The sequence below is a fragment of the Panicum virgatum genome, chromosome 1K, assembly GCF_016808335.1.
Source record: "Panicum virgatum strain AP13 chromosome 1K, P.virgatum_v5, whole genome shotgun sequence".
Classification (NCBI taxonomy): domain Eukaryota; kingdom Viridiplantae; phylum Streptophyta; class Magnoliopsida; order Poales; family Poaceae; genus Panicum; species Panicum virgatum.
The window spans coordinates 26,745,178-26,767,886 of NC_053136.1; the positions used below are offsets into that span (position 1 = coordinate 26,745,178).

General features: G+C 46.8%; 1 protein-coding gene across 3 annotated transcripts; it reads left to right on the plus strand.

The window, feature by feature from the left end:
* The first annotated feature begins 644 nt into the window (after positions 1–644).
* LOC120700342 (nephrocystin-3-like) lies at positions 645–21,919 on the plus strand. Of its 3 annotated transcripts, XR_005685881.1 has the most exons (19): positions 646–864; positions 1,342–1,425; positions 1,544–1,734; positions 2,513–2,617; positions 3,109–3,209; positions 4,758–4,836; positions 5,707–5,718; positions 6,115–6,180; positions 12,340–12,408; positions 12,491–12,547; positions 16,767–16,844; positions 17,101–17,198; positions 17,284–17,329; positions 18,720–18,850; positions 19,611–19,710; positions 20,524–20,586; positions 21,297–21,356; positions 21,452–21,688; positions 21,745–21,919. XR_005685881.1 is itself a non-coding variant. In XM_039984567.1 (18 exons), the coding sequence occupies exons 1-18, from the start codon at positions 690–692 to the stop codon at positions 21,620–21,622; spliced, it is 1,686 nt and encodes a 561-aa protein (XP_039840501.1). In that variant the 5' UTR covers positions 646–689; the 3' UTR covers positions 21,623–21,919. The 3 variants fall into 3 exon arrangements, 1 of the variants encoding a protein (XP_039840501.1); XM_039984567.1 differs by having other exon boundaries at positions 21,452–21,919; XR_005685882.1 differs by lacking the exons at positions 21,452–21,688; positions 21,745–21,919 and having other exon boundaries at positions 645–864; positions 19,611–19,741.
* Positions 21,920–22,709: the final 790 nt, after the last annotated feature.

A 22,709-nucleotide genomic window follows, 5' to 3' on the forward strand; every position in this document is an offset into this window, starting at 1 on the left:
CATCCTTTATGGGTGGATTTGAATGGTTAAATTCAAATTAAAACCAACATCATTTCAAACAAAAACATTCAAACCAAATTCAAACAAGGTAGAGCCAAAAAGATGCAAAACTCCAAATGCTTCACACTAGCATAATAATAATCATTAATCTAACTCTAAATTTTAATTACTATGAATTTAGAGAGGTAGAATTCTCACTTAAATGAGTTTATTAAAGCACTGCAACAATTTTTTTTGAAATTCATATTTTTTTATTTTTTAATATTCCAGAAAAATTCGAGATCTTACACAGATGGCTAGGACCTCCTTCGTCTCGGTGGTGCGAGCAGGCGGGCTAGAGTGCGGGAAGGCGCCGGTGCGGCGCCGGAGTGGGGGAGCATGGGAAGACCGGCGGCGGCGGTCCCCTGCGAGTCGCGACGGGAACGGTCAGACAAAGAATGAACGAATGAGGTCTTATCCACGTGCTCTGGGGTAATAGGGGAAGAGTGAAAAATACATAGTCTGCTAGATGGGCCATATACAACGAAGAGGTGCATGATAGTGTAACTGTGGTATACAATAAATTGTAATGGCGTCTTTCAAATTACATAAATTGTTGGCGTATCTCCAAACTTAACGATCCATTTTCAAATAACCCATGATGAAATGGACCAAACCCTTATTCCACCCTGTGGACTCCGCCGCCAACCATGGCCGCCGCGTATCGCCATCTGCTCCTTCGCCGCGTCCCACACCCTCACCTCCAGCCCGCTGCAGCCACTCACTGCCTCTCCCCATCCGCCGGTGCCGCGGCTTGTCTGGTCTCGCCGTCGCGCCCTTCCGCCGCCGAGCGCGTGGAGACACCGCTCCGCAACCTCCGATACGGTGAGTGTCGATTCCATCCTGGCGATCTCATGGAGCCCGATTGCCAGTGGCTATTTGCTTGAGCTCGGTTAATGCGTTCAGTAGCGTTCCATCCCGTGTGTATTGATCTCAATTTGAAATGGAGGGGTGCATCATCAGCTTGTGCCCGTGGTTGGGGGCTACCTGTTGCTCACTGTTTTGCCCCCAAGGCCCCAAATCAGGTTGTTTGCTTGCTTTAAGATGCAGACCATAACGAATAACGTAATTCATTCCTGCAATGTGTTGTCACATTTTCAATTTCAGGAGCCATGTTCTCAAATCAAACATAGTTGTTTCTTGTCCTTTGCAAATTCGTTACTGGCTACTGGGCTGCCGAGAATAGTAATGGATCAAGCTTTTCCCCTTCCACTTGTGAAGTTCTGTTCCAGTGCACTTGAGAGGGATACTGCTTCAGTTTCCATTGCGAATCACTCATACAAAGAGTTCTTTTTGGTGCAGGTTTTACAACTGACAGTAACTTCAAACATAGTTGGCTTCGAAAGTTGGGTTCATCAGTTGGTGCTATACTGATTGGACAAACAGGTCTACTTTCTGCACCACTTCTGGTTCGATATCTTATATTTCATATATTCGTTCTCCAAGTCTGTGCAGTCTGTTTGTCCCTCACATGCATATTGTACTAAATTAAATCTTATTACAGCCCTTTTTCTTGGTCTGAGCAACGGCTATGCATTCGCCCAGGAAGACTCAGTTAGCCAAGCTGCATCTAGTGAGGAAGCTGAGGGAAATGCTACTGGTCTACAACTGATTGAAGATGGATCAGTGGTCTCAAATGAACACACAGTCAAATGGAGAATTTTCACGGATAATGGGCGGGAATTTTTCCAGAAAGCAAGTAACTCATTATCCTTAGCTTCACTTAAGATAAATTTTAGGTCTGTCAAGTTTATAAGAGAATCTAGTTTTCATAGGTTCCACATTTATTCTTAAAATGTTTTACATATGAGAAACTCTATAGAACGGTACCCTCGTTTTCCTGTACTCATCTAGTTTTCTAAACCTAATCAGTGCATGCTCGTATTGTAAACTTTGGGTAAGGCTTGGTCATGTGCTTTTTTTATGTGATATTGAATACCAGGTTATCTAGCATATTACTATGGACCATTATTTATATAAACCTTAGGTTTAGTAATATAGTAGTTTTAATAAGTATTTATTTCAAACATGATGCATCAAGGAACCTGTGACGTGTTCACACTAATACTGTTGGCCCAAATGAAAATCTGTTTCTCTCAAGGCCAACCATGAGTAGGTGGCTTAGAAGCTAAGCAAAGCATCTAAGATGCACATAGGCACTAGCAAAGCATAATTGGTGGTAAGGTGCACGTAGTCAGAACCACCCATGGACAAAGTGCACACAGGCACTATTAACAGATTATTCTAATTTGCCATCAGGACTTATTTCTATCACATGCTTATCTTTCTAGCTCTCTAAATGAACTCCATAGTTTGGCCTGCTGTCGTTGTTACAAATTTCATTTGGTCCGCAAGACAAATTTATTCCAGCCTTTTCCATTGAAAGAACTATCATACACCCCTTTTCCTGGTTTGCTACACATATAATTATTATCTTTTACTCTTGATTTCACATTGTCTGCCCATTTTGTAGAGACAATTGGATGAGGCTGAGAAGTTATTCCAGGCAGCCCTGCTAGAAGCTAAAGAAGGATTTGGACTTAGAGATCCACATGTTGCATCAGCACTTAACAATCTGGTAATTGTTATGTTGATAACGTATTGGAAACTGAATTGGACTCTGCCATTATTTATCTTTTGAATTGATCAGCAATACTTATGTTGAATCCTCAACGGAAATGATGGCTTTGAGCTTCCATATTCTTGTTTACCTGACAAGCTGACTTCATTGGCTTCTTGTTATCAGAAACAAGTGATTCAGCTTTTTGGTAATTTCTTAGTTTATCTGCTGTATCATGGTTCTGTTTTTCAGTGTGTGTGTCTCAAGTTCCATTATTTTGTTCTTGTCTGTTATTTCATGTTCAATCAAGCCCTTAAATTATTGTTTCATTCTTCTAGCCTTGTTTTACACACTGCATCGTATGTGTCACACAATTGGGCAAGCTTGCAAACTTACAGGTTTAGACTATGAGTTTGACTTCGTCTTGTTTGCTGTTCATAAACTGGTCTTAACACTACTTTTGGATTGAATGACATTCACTTAGCATTTCCTGTTCCTAAATTTCGCAGGCAGAGTTTTATAGATTAAAGAAAGAGTATGAAAAAGCTGAACTACTATATCTGGAAGCAATTGAAATCCTGGAGGAGTCATTTCAATCTGATGATATACGGTACACTTACATTACAGCTTCATTTTTTCTGCAGTACTGTGCAGATTTTTAATTCATTTTAGATAAACAGTATTTTTTTCTAGCCATAAGTGTCACATTTCCTGTGATAAACAGTATTTCAATGTTATTCGCTTTAAAAGGGTTTAACAGACTGCTCTAGTACCACTGGTCCACTTGAGTGCGATCAGCCAGAGTATGTGATTTGGTAACCATAGATGTTTGAGGTGTCAACTGTCATGGATTTATCTGACGTGAATTGTTTTGACCCCATGTAGTTGGTACCTGCTTTGTGGTAGGTTCTATAGGGGAATTAAGTTTTGATTAACAATTAATCGAGGAGGAAATATGAGACCTGAATGTTTCTGTTTGATGATTTGCTCTGCTGCTGCTTGCTTTTGTATCTCTCCTTTCCCAAGTGACCTGGTCCACATGGTAGTCTGACCCCGGGGCATCTATACCACATGGACAACACAAAAAAAAGGGTTGTCTGATAGCTCTAGGTGTTGTAGGCATGTTACATACTTTGCAGAAGTTTACTGGAACTGGAGCATAGGGCTATTATAGTTGTAGTTCTATCACACACTTGCACTAGTGGACTCAAGCACTTCTGTCACAGCAATTGTAGGTTTGACAATTAACAACATTGATGGACTATGGATAAAAGCCCCCACCCCTCCCACTATAATACCTGGGTTTTATGGTCGGGTTGGCTAGGTGGGGCGCGCTAACATGGTACCAGAGCCGAGGTCCCGGGTTCGAACCCACCCGGCCACGCATTTCCGCTGCGCGATTTCCCCTGCGCCTCTCGTGTGCTGAGACCTGCTGCGGGCTACGCCGGGCACTAGAACCTGCTGCGGGCTACGCCGGGCTCGCACGCCGTAGGGGGAATGATGGACTATGGATAAAAGCCCCCACCCCTCCCACTATAACACCTGGGTTTTATGGTCGGGTTGGCTAGGTGGGGCGCGCTAACAAGCATTTTAGCATGATAGTGATGATATTCCAAATGCAATGGTTCAACATAGTTCTCTGATGTGGAATTGCTTGAGATAGATGGAAAAGCAGGAAGAACCGGCTAGTCCATCTCCTCCTGGAGTTTGCCATATGCATTTCTTTGAGGTTCTTGCTTGACACTACAGCTTAGCATATGCAGGCTTTATTTATAGGCCATCTCCTAACAAACTAGCTAACAGCTACAATTAAATGATCTTATCTAACAAGCCATATCCAATCTTCACATGTTTCCTTGTCCGCTAGACAGCTAGTTTATTGTGTTGATATGAAGCTCTTGCTTGGCCTTGAGCTGCCGAACACATGGCCCAGGCCAATGCTCATTCCATAACATCCTTAGTGACAAAGAAGCAAATGTACAGGCTGCAGGCAGATTGCTTATTTTCAAGCTGTTCTAAATCAAGTTCCTATCTATCTATATGGGTTTCTATGCTTGATCACAAATGGTGAAACACCAAATGTGTGATGTCTCTTTTAATTGTTTATGATGAATCATGATATTAATTTTGGTCATTCATCAAATATATTTCACTGTAGTGTGGGAACAGCTCTGCATAGTCTTGGAATATGCTATCATCTTCAGCGCAAGTTTGCTGAAGCCCAGACATGTTATGAGGTGACTTTTTGTGCCCTCATCAGTTTTTATTTTTTGTCTTCAGTTTTTATAGTTCTGTAATTTTGCCGTGCAGCACAATCTGAAAAGTTTGTTTGTCTTTTCTTTTTGGTGAATATCATGAAACAGTTTGCAGGCAATAGTTTGTAGTAATGGTCATATCTCTATGAGGCATCAGGTTTCAGGCATGTACAAAAAAAAAATCTTTTTGCTAAAAGTTGTGCCCCTAGTTAATAGTGTTGCTTTTATGGTTGTCTTTGTAGAAGTCATGGGTGTAGAGACATAGGTTTTTGGGAAACACCACACACACACATAGGTTGACCGTTGACCTTTATATATATAACCAAGTTGACTTACAAGGAGTACAACATGTATACAAGGCAAGTAACTAACTATAGCTACACATATCTAATAATGAGCACGGATGTAATCTCTAAAACCTGTGGTGTTTTGTTGTGTACTCGGGGTTCTCTCCCCCTTTTCTTCTTTAATATAATGATACACAGCTGTACCATGTGTTCAATAAAAAAGGTTCTGTGCTCAATCTGTTTAAGCTGCAAGGGGAGCATGCAACATATTCGATTGAACCATTCTTTGTAACTTTTAGTTTCAGCTGTGCTAGTTCTGAGTGTGTGCAGCATTTGTATGAAGTGCGCATAATGAAATTTACTAACAAAGTCACAGTAGAGGTGTTTCCCTCAAAAGAAAAATCATTAAATCAGTAAACAAAGTCATGAAAGGGTAAATGAACTGCATTTTGTAACACAGTAAATCTTTTGTGTGAGCTCCTATGCTTTGTGCACTTGTTTTTTTCATTTGAACTTCCTTCTTATACACTTTTCTGTTTCTGTTGTTTTTTTTTTCTTTTTGCAGCGTGCTTTGAAGGTATGGTACCTCAACTTTTTCTGCTCTTGTTTTTCCATGTTCAACATTTATTCTTAAAAGTTCGTGCTCTCTATGTCTCATAAATGATACCTGTATACCTACCTGTCCACATTACCATACTTGAGTTAATCTTACACTATCATACTTGACCGCACATAATTATTCATTATCAAATTCATCATAGTAGATTAAATATAATCTGTCAGAACTATATGAATATATGCTTGTCATCTATCACTGCATTGACCCTGCTTGTCACCATGCTGTCTACCACTTGTACTTGTACCTGTTTGATGAAAGAATGATTGCAAAATAGCGGAAATACCAATATGGTCTTCAATTCTTCATTGACCTTTTGAAGTATATAATTTATTCTTTCTAATTGCCAATCTGTAGATAGAAGGACGTGTTATGGGGGTCGGTCACCCAGAGTATGCAAGTACATTGTACCTTCTTGCCAAGGTACTACTGTTTTGCGCCTAAGTTGTGTGTTTTCGTTATTTTCTTGAGATTAATCCTCCTTTTGTGATAAATATCCCTCCCCAACACAGTAGTGTCCAACAAGGGTACTACTGCTGCCGTTTTGCTATTTAAGTTATTGTTCTGCATTTTAGATTCTGTTCTCTTGTCTGTATCTTTCTCCTGAAATCATTTTGTCTCATCCAGAAGCAACAGTTCTTTGAGCATGCAGCAGTGGCACTGTGGCAGCAATTTAAATAATTTCTGTTCACTATTACTTGTAGTTGGTTGATATCTTTTCTTTTGAGTTACTTCTATCTTTTAGGTTATAAAATGTCTATTGTAGGATGAAATTATCCTCTATACCAAGAATAATATTTATACTAACAATTATGATTTTTTTGCTGATCAATAATATTTTCATGAATTTACCATGATCACGGTTATATTCTTTTTCTTGATCCACTTGCTTTTAAGTTGTCACCATCCGGTCTCTTTCTTTCCTAGATACATTTTGACTTCTCACGTGAATAGTAGCCGAGAGAGAGGGAATGAGTCAGGAGATAAGAGGGATTTCCCTTCTGACTTGAATTGCAAATGGTACAAGGGGTATCTATTTATAGAGGAGAGCTGCGAAGCAACCTATAATTGGATCTGTTGGAGTATATTGAGCCCGTGTGTATAGAGGCCCATCTAGAGGCCCATGTATAGGCATTATATATACCCACCCTTATAGGGTTGGATGAATACAACAATTATTATCCTCCTACATGGTATCAGGCTAGATTTTTTCCTCCCTACCCTGCAGCCGCCGCCGCCGGCCTCCATGGCTGGCCGCCGGCCGCCGGCGCCGCCCCTCCCTTCCCTCTCCACCTGGGCCGCCGCCTCTGCTCCGCACGCTGCCTGGACCGCAGCCGCCCCGTCCTCTGTTCTTGAGCGTCGGGGGACCCTGCCGCCGCCGCCGCCGCTGGCGTGCGCACGGGGGGCGCGGGGGGCGTGGCGGGCTTGGGGGCCCCGGATCCACCCGCTGCCGCCGCCGAAGCCGCCGCCGCCGCCGCTGGCGTGCGCGCGGGCGCGGCTGGCGCGGATCCAACCGCTGCCGCCGCCGCCACCGCCGCTGGCGTGCGCGCGGGCGCGGCTGGCGCGGGGGATGCGGCCCAGACCCCCTCCTCTGCTCCTGCGCCGCCGTGGGACGTCGGGGGCCCCTGCCTGCCCCTGCTGCCGCCTCTGTTGCGCGCTGCTGCGGACAACACTCCTCCGCTCGGGATGGAACTCGCGGAGGAACAGAGCAGCAGCACTCCTCTGCTCCATGCCGCGGGGACGCCCTCTCGTGCCCTTCTTGGGCAGCGCGGCGGCCTGCTGGCCGAGCAGCAGCAGCTGCACCTAGGGCTGGTGCAACCCAAGTGGGCCGCAGTCCCAGCCTCCGGCCTGCAGCAGCAGCTTGCTGGGCTGCCAGCTTGCGAGCCCGCTGGCCCACGGACGCAGGCCGCCGCCTGCCTCGCGGCCGCCCTACGGGACCTCGAGGCCAAACTCGTCGAGGCCAAGCTCGCGCGGGCACACGCAGCGCAGGCCACCGTCGCACCCGCCGCGCAGGCCGCGCGGACGCACGTGGCTACGCCCGCGGTGCCTCTGCCCGCGATGCCCACGCCCGCGCTCCTGCACGCGGCCATGGCGCCCGTGCCCGCGCCCGCGGCGCCCGTGCCTGCGTTCGATATGCCCCCCGCGGACGCGCCGTTCGCCGCCGCCGCCTTCCACGGGCAGCCGATCTCCGCCGGAGCTGCTACGGCCTACGACGCTCTCGCCGCGGCCCTACTCGCCGCCAAGTCCGAGACTTCGGCGGCTCAGGAGCGGGTCCGCGCGGCTGCCCTCGCTTGGGAGCGCGAGCGCTCCGCGGCCGACGCTCTCACTCGTCGGGTTGCCGTCCCCTTCACCGAGCACGGCGCTTCGTCCTCCCACCAGGCTCCGCCCTCTGGACACCTTGGTGCTCCTCTCACCGGCCAGACCGGGGGTGGAGGAGGCCGAGGGCGTCGTCGGCGGAAGGGACGTGGTGGTGGTCGGGGCACTCCGGACCCGACTCCGGCTCCCACTCCTGCTCCTGGCCCTGGAGATACGCCCTGGCCATCCTTCAACGCCCCATGGCCAGGGCGCATCCCGATGTGGCCGGTTCAGGATCAGGGGGGCCCTCGTCCTCAGCCCCAGCCGGCGGACATGCTCGCCGCTGCTGCTCCCCTGTTGGCGCCGTCCTGGACCCCGCCCGTTCCACCCAGCCGGCAGCCGACCTGGCCTGGGGGGTGGGACCAGGCCGCTCTGGCACAGTCCTTCAGCGCCATAGGGCGGACGACGCCGGTCAGCACCGAGTGGATCGCCGACTCGAGTGCCTCCTTCCACACCACCCCAGATGTCGGTATCCTCTCTTCTGTCCGACCCCCACAATCCTACAACCCTCTTGTCCTTCTTCCATCATGGTTGGTGACGGGTCTTGCCTTTCTGTCACCGCCGTGGGGTCTGCTCCTAGTTCTTTTCTCCTTCCCAATGTCCTTGTTGCTCCTCAGATGGTTCATAACCTTCTTTCCATTCGTCAGTTCACAGCTGACAATTCCTGTTCCATCGAGTTTGATTCTTCTGGCCTCACTGTAAAGGATTCGGCCTCCCGGCGTCCGCTACTCCGGTGTGACAGCACGGGGCCTCTTTACACCCTTCGCCTTCCTTCTTCCGCTGCACCACTTTCACCTTCTTCTTCGTCTGCCGCTTTTGCCGCGACACCGTCTTCCACCACCTGGCACCGCCGTCTTGGTCACTCCGGCCGCGACGTTCTGGCTCAGCTTAGTCGTAGTATAGATGTTCCTTGTACCACGGCTCCTGCTGAGCACCTCTGCCATGCGTGCTAGCTTGGTCGTCATGTTCGACTTCTCTTTTCTTCTTCTTCTTCGCATGCTGCACATGCCTTTGATCTTGTTCACTGTGACCTGTGGACCTCCCCTGTACTCAGCCTCTCTGGCTACAAGTACTATCTGGTGGTGGTCGATGACTTCACGCACTACTCTTGGACGTTTCCTTTGCGAGCCAAGTCTGAGACCTTCCCCACCCTCCTCCACTTCTTTGCCTGGGTGTCTACTCAGTTCGGCCTCACCGTTAAGGCCGTCCAGTGCGACAACGGGTGGGAGTTCGATAACTCCACCTCCCGGTTTTTCTTTCTATCTCGGGGTATTCAGCAGCGTATGTCTTGTCCGTATACCTCTCCTCAGAACGGCAAGGCTGAGCGGATGATTCGCACGACGAACGACGTCGTGCGCACCCTTCTGATCCAGGCTTCTCTCCCCCCGCGCTTCTGGGCTGAGAGCCTCCACACCGCCACCTACTTGATCAACCGTCTTCTGTCCACTGCTTCTCCTGCTCCCACTCCACACCACGCTCTTTTCGGTACCCCTTCTCGCTACGACCACCTTCGGGTCTTCGGGTGTGCGTGTTACCCTAACACCTCCGCCACCGCTCCTCACAAGCTGGCGCCCCGCTCGACTCGTTGTGTGTTCCTCGGTTAATCCCCTGACCACAAGGGGTACCGATGCTTTGACCTCACCACTCGCCGCGTCCTGATCTCCCGACGCGTCGTCTTCGACGAGTCGGATTTCCCCTACTCCACCTCCTCTACACCTTCTCCTGACCCCGAGCTGGAGTCTTTGTTTCCGACTGACCCGGTGGTTCGGCCACCGTTACCTGTCTGTCCTTTTCCTGCAGGTTTTACCGGCACGCCGGCACCGTTTCCGGTGATCCCTGCTGCGCCGAGCGCGGCCCCGGTGCCCGCGGTCGCGCCACACGCGGTCCCCGGACCTCCGGTCGTGCCGCGCGCGGACCCGGTGTCACCCGCTGCGCCACGCGCGGCCCTGGTGCCTTCCCCTGCACCTGCGCGGTACGCTCAGCCGGTGCAGGTGTACCGGCACCGCTCGGCGCCGACCTCGACACCGCAGCGGTACGCTGAGCCGGTGCAGGTGTACCGGCGTCGTTCGGCGTCGACACCGGCGCCGCCTCCTGCTCCGGAGGCTCCTGCGACGCCGACACCGGAGCCATCGCCGCCGCCGCCACCTCCGGCTCCCTCTCGAGCCGAGCCGGAGGTGTACCACCCGCCGGTCATCCATCGGGATCCTCGGCATATCCATCCCATGGTGACTCGGCGGATGGCGTCCCAGGCCGCGACTCTCTCCGCCACCGAGGGAGAGCCGCGGGTCTCTCCGGTACCCTCCTCTGTCCGCGACGCCTTGGCGGATCCTCACTGGCGTTGCGCGATGGAAGAGGAGTACGAGGCTCTTCTTGCCAACCAGACGTGGGACCTCGTGCCGCGTCCGTCTGGTTGCAATGTGGTGACTGGCAAGTGGATCTGGACGCACAAGCGTCGGGCTGACGGCACACTGGAGCGCTACAAGGCTCGCTGGGTCCTCCGGGGGTTCACTCAGCGGCCTGGTGTGGACTATGATGAGACCTTCAGCCCGGTCGTGAAGCCCGCTACGGTGCGCACGGTCCTCTCGCTTGCGCTCTTGCGCACTTGGCCTGTGCACCAGCTGGCCGTGAAGAATGCGTTTCTTCACGGCACCTTGTCAGAGACTGTCTACTGCTCTCAGCCAGCGGGATTTGTGGACTCGAGTCGTCCGGATATAGTCTGCCGGCTCAACAAGTCTCTCTATAGACTGAAGCAGGCTCCTCGGGCTTGGTACTCTCGGTTCGCCACGTTCTTGATGACACTGGGATTCACCGAGGCCAAGTCTGACACGTCTCTCTTCATCTACCGCCGTGGGGATGAGACTGCCTATCTGCTGCTATATGTCGACGACATTGTGCTCACAGCTTCCAGTCAGCAGTTGCTTCAGAGTGTCATCTCCTCTCCGCAGCGGGAGTTCGCTATGAAGGATCTCGGTCAGCTCCACCACTTCTTGGGCGTCACTGTTGAGCCTCGCCCGTCTGGTCTTCTCCTTCACCAGCGGCAGTACGCCCTCGATATTCTGGAGCGGGCTGGGATGACTGATTGCAAGCCCTGCTCCACTCCAGCCGACACTCAGGCGAAGCTGTCTGCTGATCTGGGTGCTCCGGTGGATGATCCTACTGCCTACCGGAGTCTGGCCGGCGCTTTGCAGTACCACAACTTCACCAGGCCGGATCTCACCTACGCTGTTCAGCAGGTCTATCTCCATATGCATGATCCCCGGGAGTCACACCTTGCTGCGCTGAAGCGTCTCCTCCGGTACGTCCTTGGCACTGTGGACCTCGGCCTGGTACTTCACCGCTCCTCCTCTGCTGAGCTGGTGGTCTACACCGACGCTGACTGGGCTGGCTGCCCGGACACTCGTCGCTCCACTTCCGGTTACGCCGTCTTCCTGGGCGGCAACCTGGTCTCCTGGTCGTCCAAGCGGCAGCCGGTTGTCTCCCGCTCCAGTGCCGAGGCGGAGTACCGTGCTGTCGCTAACGGCGTGGCGGAGGCGTCCTGGCTACGACAGCTCTTGGCGGAGCTCCACAGCCCGCTCGCCAAGAGCACGCTCGTCTACTGCGACAACGTCAGCGCCGTGTATCTCTCCACCAACCCCGTCCAACATCAGCGGACGAAGCACGTGGAGATCGACCTACACTTCATGTGCGACAGAGTCGCAATCGGCGATGTTCGGGTACTCCATGTTCCGACTACCTCCCAGTTTGCTGACATCTTCACCAAGGGGCTGTCCTCGTCGACCTTCTCGGAGTTTCGATCCAGCCTCAACGTAGCCGGTGGCTAGTTGTGGCTGCGGGGGGGGGGGGGGGGGGGTATTAGCCCTTTGTACTCTACTTGTACTCTCTTCTTGTCCAGTCTTGAACACTGCTGCGCCGGTTGTTCAGACTGCGGGGGGTGTTGGTTTTCTTGTTGTCCAGTCTTGAACACCGCTGCGCCGGTAGTTCAGACTGCGGGGGGGTGTTGGAGTATATTGAGCCCGTGTGTATAGAGGCCCATCTAGAGGCCCATGTATAGGCATTATATATACCCACCCTTCTAGGGTTGGATGAATACAATAATTATTATCCTCCTACAGGATCTTGTAATCGTGATCCCCTACTGCCTAATTTGATATGCTTTCCAAACAAATTGGTCCCTTCTATCTCTGAGTTTGAGTTTGGTCCGATATTTAACTTCTTTGTTGCTCTCAGGTGCTAAGTCTCCAAGGTAAAAGAAGGGATGCAGAATCCCTTACCGAAGAGTCTATAAGGATACTGGAGGTATGTTTAACATTACAGTTTGTAGGTTTGAACCTGTGGAATGTGCATGCTAGTATTTCATTAAGTTATGGCATTGTCTTAGGAAGCTGGGCTTGGCGAGTCGCCAACATGCATACAAAGAATGACATATCTCTCTATGGTAAGCTCCTATTATGAAATTGCCACCGGAAGTTATTATTTATTTTTTCTTGGAAATTTATGCGTTCATGAATGTCAATGGACATGACGTGTTTGTTAAACCTTCCCTAGGAGTAAAATTCCACTTATATACAATAATTCATAGTTTTGTAAGATGGTAAATGTTAGACATATTTGTGTGTATGTATGGAAGGGTCTGAGCCCCTAGCATTATTCCACTCAGTGGTAAATCTCAGACATAACCTATGTCTCAGTCAATCCAATCTACTATTCCACACATTATTCATTGCTTTCATGGTATCACTAGTTTAGGTTTTTTTCTTCTGCACCCTAGTGCGCCCTGTCCGCGGCGCTGCTCCCTGCACACGCTCCCGACGTGCTGTAGAAAAAAAAAACCAGTTGTACCACACAAACATCAATTTTATCCAGACGTTATCTGCTTAAATTCTGCGTAAAAAAAGTAACATTAACATATTGGATATAATATGATGAGTGGAGCAGATACTTATAGTTATGGACAATAAAAATTGAACCAAACACACCTCATGACTCCAAAACATCCCTATAGACAACGTTCTTGGTGCTCTTTCCAGATGGATCAATAGCCTTTTTCGTCCTTGCAAACACCCAAGTAGTCTCACGAGAAACACCCATGGACAGAGCAATGTATTATTTGTGTCACTCAATGGAAGTTGTTTGAGCATGGTTCCTGTACATGCGAACAACCCGTTAGCAAATCAATAAACAGTGTGCATGGACCAAATTAACACAGATTCCATTTCTTACCGCAGGGGCATTAAGTCATTATGCTTGATTTGGATGCAGCTTTTCTGCGATGATAGTTCTCCCTAGCATTTGCACTCCTAACCTCCTTTTGCTCTTCCATCAAACTTGTGTATCTTTCTCTCCTCCTTTTTCTCCTTTCATCACCTGGCTCTATATTTTCTATTCAGGGACCACCTAAAGATTTATATGGCATAATAAAATTATAGATCATATCATATTATCGGATAAATTTTACAACATACCAAATTGAAAATACAGGGAGGATGTACCACCTTCAAAGCTAGTAACTTCTTCGCCCTCAACCAAAGAATCGAGAACACTATGATGTCTGGTTCTTTTACAGCCTCTACCATGAGCAGTACTGGTATGTTTGTGAAATCACAATGCAGACGACGAGTTCCCATTAGAAATGTGTTCTGCTAATTGTAGGAGAGGTAGGATGCGTATAATGCGGTCGATTGTATTGCAATGAGCCCCTTGGGCGGTATATATAGGAGTACAAGACTTGGAGGGCAAGGCACCTCCCCTCGAGATAAGGAAGGCTATCACGGGATTACATCAATCCTAAACTACCATATCTGGAGTTGCCTAATATACTCTAACATCCCCCGCAGTCGTAGCGGTAGCAACACGAACGGTCAGACTGGAGAACAATGGAGACGTATCCCCCCTGCAGTCGGAACGCCGGTGCGAAAGCTTTGATTGGAGACTCATGCAGATGATAGCCCTTTAGTGCCGTAGTAGCCGAGGTTGAGGTGGACGTGGTCGAAGCCGTGGAGGGGGCGCGGGTCGAAGCGTCGTCGAGGTGCTCGAGTACACAAACTCAACAGCTTCTTGCCGAAGATAGCAGTAGGACGGTGCGGCGGATGACGATGGTAGACGGCGCGGTTTGCGACTTAGGTCACGCTCAGGACAGGGGTGGCGACGGCGCAGGTTGCAGCAAGTGTCGCGCTCAGATCAGGGGTGGCGACGACGTCTTCCTTCAGGAACATCGGCGGCGATGTCCGCGCGAGAAAGGCTGGAGGCAGATCGAGCGCCTGCTTGACGAAGACTGGCGGCGAGTGGCGCCACCGCCTGAAAAGGCGACGACACCGGTAGGGTGGCTTGATCACGAACATCGTTGCTGCAGCCTGGAGGGCACAACAACAACCTCGTCCTTCGGGAGTGTCGACGATGAACGGCGACGAACGGCAGGGCGACGCAAACCCGATAACGAATCGGGAAAAAACCCAAGAAAAACACAGCACCAGGGTGACCTCCGGGTACAATCTCGAGTGCCGTAGCGAATTCCTCTCTCCTCCTTGTCTCTTCCCCGTGTGGTCAACACGGGACAGAGAAAACAGAGGAGATTGGAAAACCCGAGCGGCTCTCCTCCGATCGTCAGGCCAAGATCCGCCCCCGCAGCCGCGTCTTCTCGAGAAGCAGAGGCGGCGCTGGGAGAGGAAGGGCGGCGGCCGATGGTGCAGGGGAGGTAGCCGGCGAGGGAAGGGCGGTGGGGCGGAGCCCACGACGCGGCGGCCCGACAGCGACGTCGACCGGCGATGCTGCGGCCCGCCCACCCGACGGCGCGGTCTTGGCTCCTCCCCTCCAGCCGCGCACGCGCGCGGTGCGCAGGCTATGCGGTGGCACTGGGAGGGGCTCCTCCCCCTCGGCAGCCGCGCACGCGCGCTGTCGTGCGGTGGCGGCGGCGCTGGGAGGGGGGTTGGCCTGAGGCGCGGAAGGGGCGGGGAAGCCGTGAGCGGGGCCGGGGACGACGACGCAGAGGCAGCGGCGGCCCAAGGCGGGGCCATGGCGATGCCGACGAGCGACGCGACCACGGCGACGGTAGAGGACAGCCCTCCTGCTGCTTGTGGACGACGGCGGCGGCGCGGATCATAGGGATCCGCGGCACATCCTAGGAGGGCGCTGCCCCCGGCGGAGATCGATCTCCCCGGGGGCGGCGCGACGGCAGCGGAAGCGGCGGCAGCTAGGTTAGGATCTAAAACCTAGGCGTCTGATGCCATGTAGGAGAGGTAGGATGCGTATAATGCGGTCGATTGTATTGCAATGAGCACCTTGGGCGGTATATACAGGAGTACAAGACTTGGAGGGCAAGGCACCTCCCCTAGAGATAAGAAAGGCTATCACGGGATTACATCAATCCTAAACTACCATATCTTGAGTTGCCTAATATACTCTAACACTAATGACGACATAGAAACAAATAGAGATCATGAGTGCAGTGAGATCATTTAGAGTGATAGCACCAGCTTAATTAGTAGTATTAGTCCTATACTTAGCTTGCAGCTGATTGCTGGACAAAAAAAACATACAAGCAACCATGCTCCAGGGATGTATGAATTATTGGACAGTAATGCAGTGTCGCAAATGATGAGATTGTTCTTTCATCTACCAAAACCAATATTTCATTATAACATCATATATGAATAATGTTTTAAAACGCTACAATCTGTCACACTACTTTGGTGAAATCTAAAACATATTTTATCCAAATTTAGGGCATCAAAGTAAAAAAATGCCGATCAAAGATACTATTCTTGCACAAAAGGTATCCAAAGGCAAAGTAGGAAATCTATTTTAGCGAAAGCTAAGACCTATATTCATCCAAAATTAGAGCATCAAAATAAAAGATCGATCAAAGATACTATTCTTGCACAAGACGTATCGAATTCAAACCTATATTCATCCAACTTCAGAGTACCCAAACGATCTACTTCATAAGGAGATCAAATAATAGCACAAGAAGGGATTCAGTTGCTAGGCTGCTTTCAGAGACTGTATCTCTGATTTTACATGTAACATAAAATCAGAAGCAGAGAGATAAAAAACGAACCTTGATACGCTCTAACCCACACCAGTCCACTGTCAATGAGCACTGGCAACACCGCGTGCAGGCAGCGGTGATGACAAAGCATAGACAGCCGGAGGATCAATGATGGTTATGGCAATGGAAATGGAGATGTTGATGGTGATGGTGATGGTGATGGGTAGGCTGGTAGAGGGGCACCCCACAGAGAACATGGAGGAGATCTAAGCAGCAATGGCGATTCCAAAATGATATACATGGAAAGTGTACCCTAGTACCTTTAAAAATGTACATGGTAAGTGTACCATAGGACCTTTAAAAAATGATCATGGAAAGTGCACCATAGTAAAAATGTACATAGAAAGTGCATCATAGGCAATTACCATCAATTCCCTCCCCTCCTTTAATTTCTTTCCAAAATTATAGGCAATTCTCTCACCTCCTTTAATTTGTTTTCGAAATGACAGGCAAGTCCCTCACCTCCTTTAATTTGTTTCCAAAAAGATATGATATAATACGATCTGTTTCACATGAAGATTGTTGCTATTTATGTTTTGGGGTCGTAGCATGTTAGTGGATACCAGCTGGACTAATGTTGTTCTAAATCAAACTGTTTGTGGTTTGACAGGAGCTAATAAAATCAAAACGACTTGGTGAAGCTGAAACCTGGCAAAGGAAGATATTACATACTCTGGAGCTTTCAAAGGCATGACAATATATTTGCGTTGTTCAACATTCCTTCTTGTGGCATCAATATGTAGTATGATGTTATTCTGCAACATGGTGAATGCCTTAAATTGGTGCTTGAGTTCATCTATGTTATTACTAGGCTAATTTTTCTGACTTTTCCACTATCTTTGCTTATAAACACAATGACTTTCCCCTTTTTTACCTTAATGCAATGACACGCAGCTCTCATGCGTGTTCAAGAAAAAAAAGTTCATCTGTTGAATGCATGACAGGGATGGGATTCATTGCATACTGCACATGCAGCTGAACTCCTAAGTTTAACTCTTCAAGCCTTGGAGAAGTTGAAGGAATCAGAAGAGCTATTTGAAAGGTGATCCTCGACAGACAGCTGTCTGTATGTCCATTTTCATCATTTTAATTTTGTTGCTTAATCTTTTCAATGGTTAATTTTCTAGATGCCTGGCAGCCAGGAAAAAGGTTCTGCCTGAAGGTCATTTTCTGGTTTGTTTTTCACCTCTACTTTAATTCTTGAGCTTATCTTAGTTGAGATATTTTTGTAAGCTATATTCTTGGATTACCAAATGAAAGTACTGTAGCAAGCTCCCTTGCATGGTTATTGCTCCGTCTTGATCACTTTGTATTTTGGGTTTTCTTATGTTAGGACATGTATAATGGTGTCATCTGCTAGTCCACACAATCTTGAGACAATCACTTATCACACTTTTTGCAATGGTCTGTTTCCATAGTTGTCTTTAGGAACTGAGCCTAGCTCAGTTGGTGTAGGGCATGCATGTACGCCCAGAACACCCAAGTTCAAGTCCTCATTGAACTAAATTTGGGTGGCTATTTCTTCCTAAATAAAAAGCCGCCTAGTTGTTCCTAGGTCGGATGAGTTTTCCTTCCTGTAGTGGTCTTTAAGTAAATCTACAGGCCCTTAATTTATTGATTGGCGGAAGAAGGAATCTCAATTGAAATGACATGTGCTACATAGTGTGTCCCTAGTTTCATAGCCCTCAATTGCGCTTATAAAAGAAACTCTCACCCTCCATCACATCACCTAAAATCCTATATGGCAATGCTTGAGGTGACTTATGGTTGGGATGGTTGGCTGGCATGGATCATTGTAAGTTCCCTGAGGCATCTTCATTCGTGGCAGTCTATGTAGATGACTGTGTGGGCCCAGCTTCAGTGGTTTCTGTACTATTCACCTGCAGCAATAGCCTCATCTCTAATAATTTTGTTCCTGCATAATTTTATATGGGAGTAACTCTAGATAAGTGACGACTCTTGTCCATCTATTCTTGTTAGTGTTTCCTTGTCAAATGCTCACTGGCATCAGAGGCATGCATCGATTAGTCGTCACCAAACACTAGAGGCTTAACGATTCTCCTTGGCAACATGTTCAGATTCTCTTTATGATGCAGTAAAAAAAGATCAAGCACAACCGCAAGGGCTTTTAGCACAGAACAAGCTAGGGGTAGGCTAGAGATGGAACCCAACAGGAGCCACTGATAAAGGGAATTTTATTAAAAAAGGAAACAAGGTATTTGCAATAGTAAATTATAATAGTAATTACGAAAAAACTCTGAATAAATTGATGGTCTTACAAAAGCTTCGCTGCAAGATCTGGAAAGTAATGCTTTACCCCTATGACATCTTGTGCCTACACTCTTCCTTCGTCAATGGTGATTCCATCTTCAGGTTGCCACAATACTGTAATAAATAAATAACCGTGTTTCTTGGAGGTTCATTTAATATAGTTTAGCCTGGACCAGAATCTTGTATGTGCCAGTTAGCAGGGGACAAGTCCTGAACTAGATTTTAGAAACCCTGCTTAACATTTGAAGTATTTTTACATCGATCAGCGGTTGCTTTCTTGTTTTCATTGCAGGTAGCCGTTAGTTTGGTATACCTGGCAAGGTTAACATTGCACAAATTTGCTAGTGATCTGAAGAACATAGACAGTGACGTAGCTAAACATTACTTTGCTAGGGCAAAACAGCACAGCAATGATTCGATCAGGTTTTTCATTCCTCTTCAAATTTCCTTCTTTCATTTTTTTGAGTTATTGGTTTTTGATTCTTGAATCTTGATAATTTCGTTTGCAAAGTTCTTGTATTTTGATATGTTAGTTTTATTGAACCCAATGACTGTTCTTAGTTCAGCGCTATATCCTAGAAACTGCACTACCTTTGTTTCAATGAGATTCTACTGTAAACATACCTGATAAGCTATAGACATTCAATTGGTCTTCCTGGTTACTTTGTCTCCAGTATGAATGTCATAGTGAGCCAGTTGTGCTATGAAACAAAATGGGTGCATGTAATGACAAGTGATATCTCTTATTCTATTCAAAAGACACCTTTGATTGTATATAGTTACAATATGATCGTAATTTATCTTACTGTCAATGATAATAACCAAGGATGGAGAGGAGAGGCAAGACGAAGTGTATACGTACAGAGTCCAATATGGGCCATGGGCCTAATATAGATATATGGCTTAACAATTTATACTATTTTGTACACACATGATGAAGGCTGATAATCTAAACTCTTTCCAGTGAAATTTTAATTCAATTTTCTTAATATTTTTCTGTTTTGATATTCCATTTTACATCTTTAACCATGATCTATTTCACTGATGGTTAGCTACTTAGCTTTTATATTGTTATACACTGCGACCTTTTCTTATCATATATCTATAAAACCGAATTGGCATGCATTAAATGCTCAAGTTGGATTGCTGATAACTGACAGGCCTTGAATACTTTGTATTGTAGGATTACAGAAGGAATTCTAAATTCTTCAAGCAAAGACCAGAACAAACTTGACAGTACTTCTGCTACAGATAGAGATAAGATTGCAGCAACAGCTATTCTTGTATGTTTCTACTCCTGCTAATGAGTTTGAGGTGTATTTTTCTTATTCTATTTTATTATTATGCATCTTCAACACTTTTTTTTTTACCATTCCCATATTCCTGCTCCTGCTTTAATTGTACTTAATCAGCATGTGCAGCTGTTTTGGGTATAACCAAATAGATAGCCTCTTGCCATGCCCAATGCAGGATTTTAGACATTTGGTACAGAGAAGTTGAATTACCTGGTTAAAATTGTCAAGAGTTTGTTAGTAGTGGGACTCCACCCTATGTTCCATGAAAATTATCCAAGGCTTGAATCCCATTGTTTCCAGTGGCAAATGATACACTAGATTGAAAAAAGTTGAGGAGATTACATGTTAACAAAGTGGGTAAGAACTTACTCATTAGGATTATATTGTGGATAATTTGATTATACCTTGGATCTGTACATATAAAGCTGATATAAATAAATAATGCAGAACATAGTGGACTCCTAGGACAAGGGTTTCCTTAACTGGATCCAATATCAGAGCTGCAGAGTTATTGGTTTGCACATGGCATGTCAAATTAGGCAGGGCAGGGTGAGGAGAAATTGGGAGAAGTTAGACTTGTGGATGCCTTCTGTTGCAAACTAATTGTGTGGGGACGTGAAACCAGAGGAGCCTGAATATTTATGTACCATGCACTAATATGTTTACCCCTAAAAAAAAAGAAAAAAGAAAAATGGGAGTTGCAATAAGTATCATTGTGCTTTGTTTGTGCTAAATGTTTTCACCTTTCTCTGTTTGTACATATTATTTTTAATTGTTATTAATACTGTGTTATGCATGCAGTTGCAAGCACTCGAAGTTGTTGGACTTATTGATATTGCAGCAAAACATGTGCTAGGGAAAGGGGTAATTTTCTATTTCTAGTATTCATTTGTGCATTGGCAACTACTGAGTTATATCTGTTATATGCAAGATAATTGCAAGTTACTATCTCGGTTCCAAATTGTAGTTCATTTGATTTTTTTGACCCTAACTTTGACCACTCGTCTTATTCAAAAAATTTGTGCAACATTGCCAAATTTAAGTCATTCTTGAAGATCTTGTATTGATAAAGCAACCCACGACAAAAGAAGTGATATTTTGCACAAATTTTTGAATAAGACGAGTGGTCAAACTTGGGGTCAAAAAAATCAAACGACCTACAATTTGGAACGGAGGGAGTAATTTCTTGCTAATATACTGTGGTCTTTTTAGTAGTGGTTGGCACTCTTGCTAAGGTTTCCACTGGAAACAAAATTGATGCTATACAAACATATCAGACACTCTTGCTAGTGTTTGATATACCACACTATGAATCTATTTTAAAAATAAGTTTGGATATGTTCGTTTGATTTAACTACGGTTGAAATAATAGATGTCATTAATCAGATAAAATAGCTGTGTCCGAAGGGTATTGTCATGTTCCATGGAATGTAACAATTTGTTCAGGACTTGTCTTTTGGGTTTTATCTCTAGCCTACCCCAACTCGCTTGGGGACAAAAGGCTATGTTGTTGTTGTTGTTGTTGTTGTTGTGTTGTTGTTGTTGTTACTTGACCAAAGTTTATTCTATTTCAGGATCCAAATTATAGATCTATTGATGACGCTGTGAATAAGTGTATTTCACTTTACAGAAAGGTATTAATTAGACCATTCATGCTTATTTGAGCGGTCTACCAGCACGAGTTTCATAATGAAATGATTTGATTTTAATACGACATTTGTTCTTGCAGCCTGGTACGCGGAGGTTAGTGACAAAGGTTGTCAAGCAGGACTACATGAGGTGCCTCAGGCTACTCATAAATATAATTGAGGACCATTTGCTCATGCAACAGACGATGGAGTTGCAGGAGTTGCTTGGTGAGGCGCAATTAATAATAGAAGAGTTGGGAGAAGAGAGTTAGAAGTAGTAAGTAATGTTATCTAGGAAAACCATGTTACATGCGGGCATTAGGAAAATCAGATTTGACAGCTAGTATCCACGTCATTTTGCTGATATATTCTAGTATCTATCATAGCACATATTAGCATGAATGCCGTGTGTCCTGCCAGTAGTCATCTGATCGTCATGACAGGGCTTCCTCAGACTTCAACTTGTTAGAGCCCAATGGCGTGTACATTTTCTACGAGTTTGAAGGCTGCAACAGATAATCCCTTGCCCTGTTGCCCAGTGATACGCAAAACATCGAGCAATTTATTCATGCTAGAGCCATCGAGATTCGGGAAGGATATATGTTTGCTCAGGTGATAATTTTCTATCGATCACCTGAAGGATTTCAGGTGGGCTAGCATGCCATCTCAGCCCACGAAGGGAGGACGCGGCCTCACAGCAATAGATGTTCTGGATTTTTTTTAGTGAAAAGGTTCCTGGGCTTTATTTCATCAAAACAAAGCAACGTGTTCACAAGATTTAGAGTTAAGCGCGTCCGCTAGCTAAAACAGGTTCGTTCTGGACAAACAAGCTAAAGCTAATTGCGTTCTGGACAAACAAGCTAAAGCTAATTGCGTCCAACGGCTGCTCCCTGACATATTCAGAAATGACTCTTAGGCCGATCAGGGCACATTCAACTCTGATGATCGAAGAGCCAATGTTGACAATGTAGAATTCACCACCTCCAACGTACTGGTCCTGTTTAGTTCTTCTTTAGAATAGGCTAGAACATATTTTGACTGCTAATTAGAGGTATTAAATCTTTTTTCCCGGAGGTTGTCGGAATTATTTGCAATAAAATATTGGCTACAATGAATAAAAACAGTTTATAAAAACTCTAGAACCCTTGCGCTAGGAACAGGCCCGACCCTGGGGGGCGGCGAGAGGGGTGGCTGCCCAGGCCCCCGACTCCTAGGGGGCCCCTCGCAGGTATGCATACAAGGGTAGCATATATAGGTATAGCTATACAGCTATACATCATCTGGATAACAGGTGAATCATGGTTTCCTAAATTCCGTCCGGCACTCCAGCGACACCTCATTGGGCGCGTCTTTTCAACT

Coding starts and splice junctions, on each gene's coding strand:
- LOC120700342 (XM_039984567.1), top strand. CDS start 690: ATGGCCGCCGCGTATCGCCATCTGCTCCTTCGCCGCGTCCCACACCCT. Junction 1,426..1,543: donor TATACTGATTGGACAAACAG/GTCTACTTTCTG, acceptor ATCTTATTACAG/CCCTTTTTCTTGGTCTGAGC. Junction 19,711..20,523: donor TTGCAGCAACAGCTATTCTT/GTATGTTTCTAC, acceptor TTATGCATGCAG/TTGCAAGCACTCGAAGTTGT.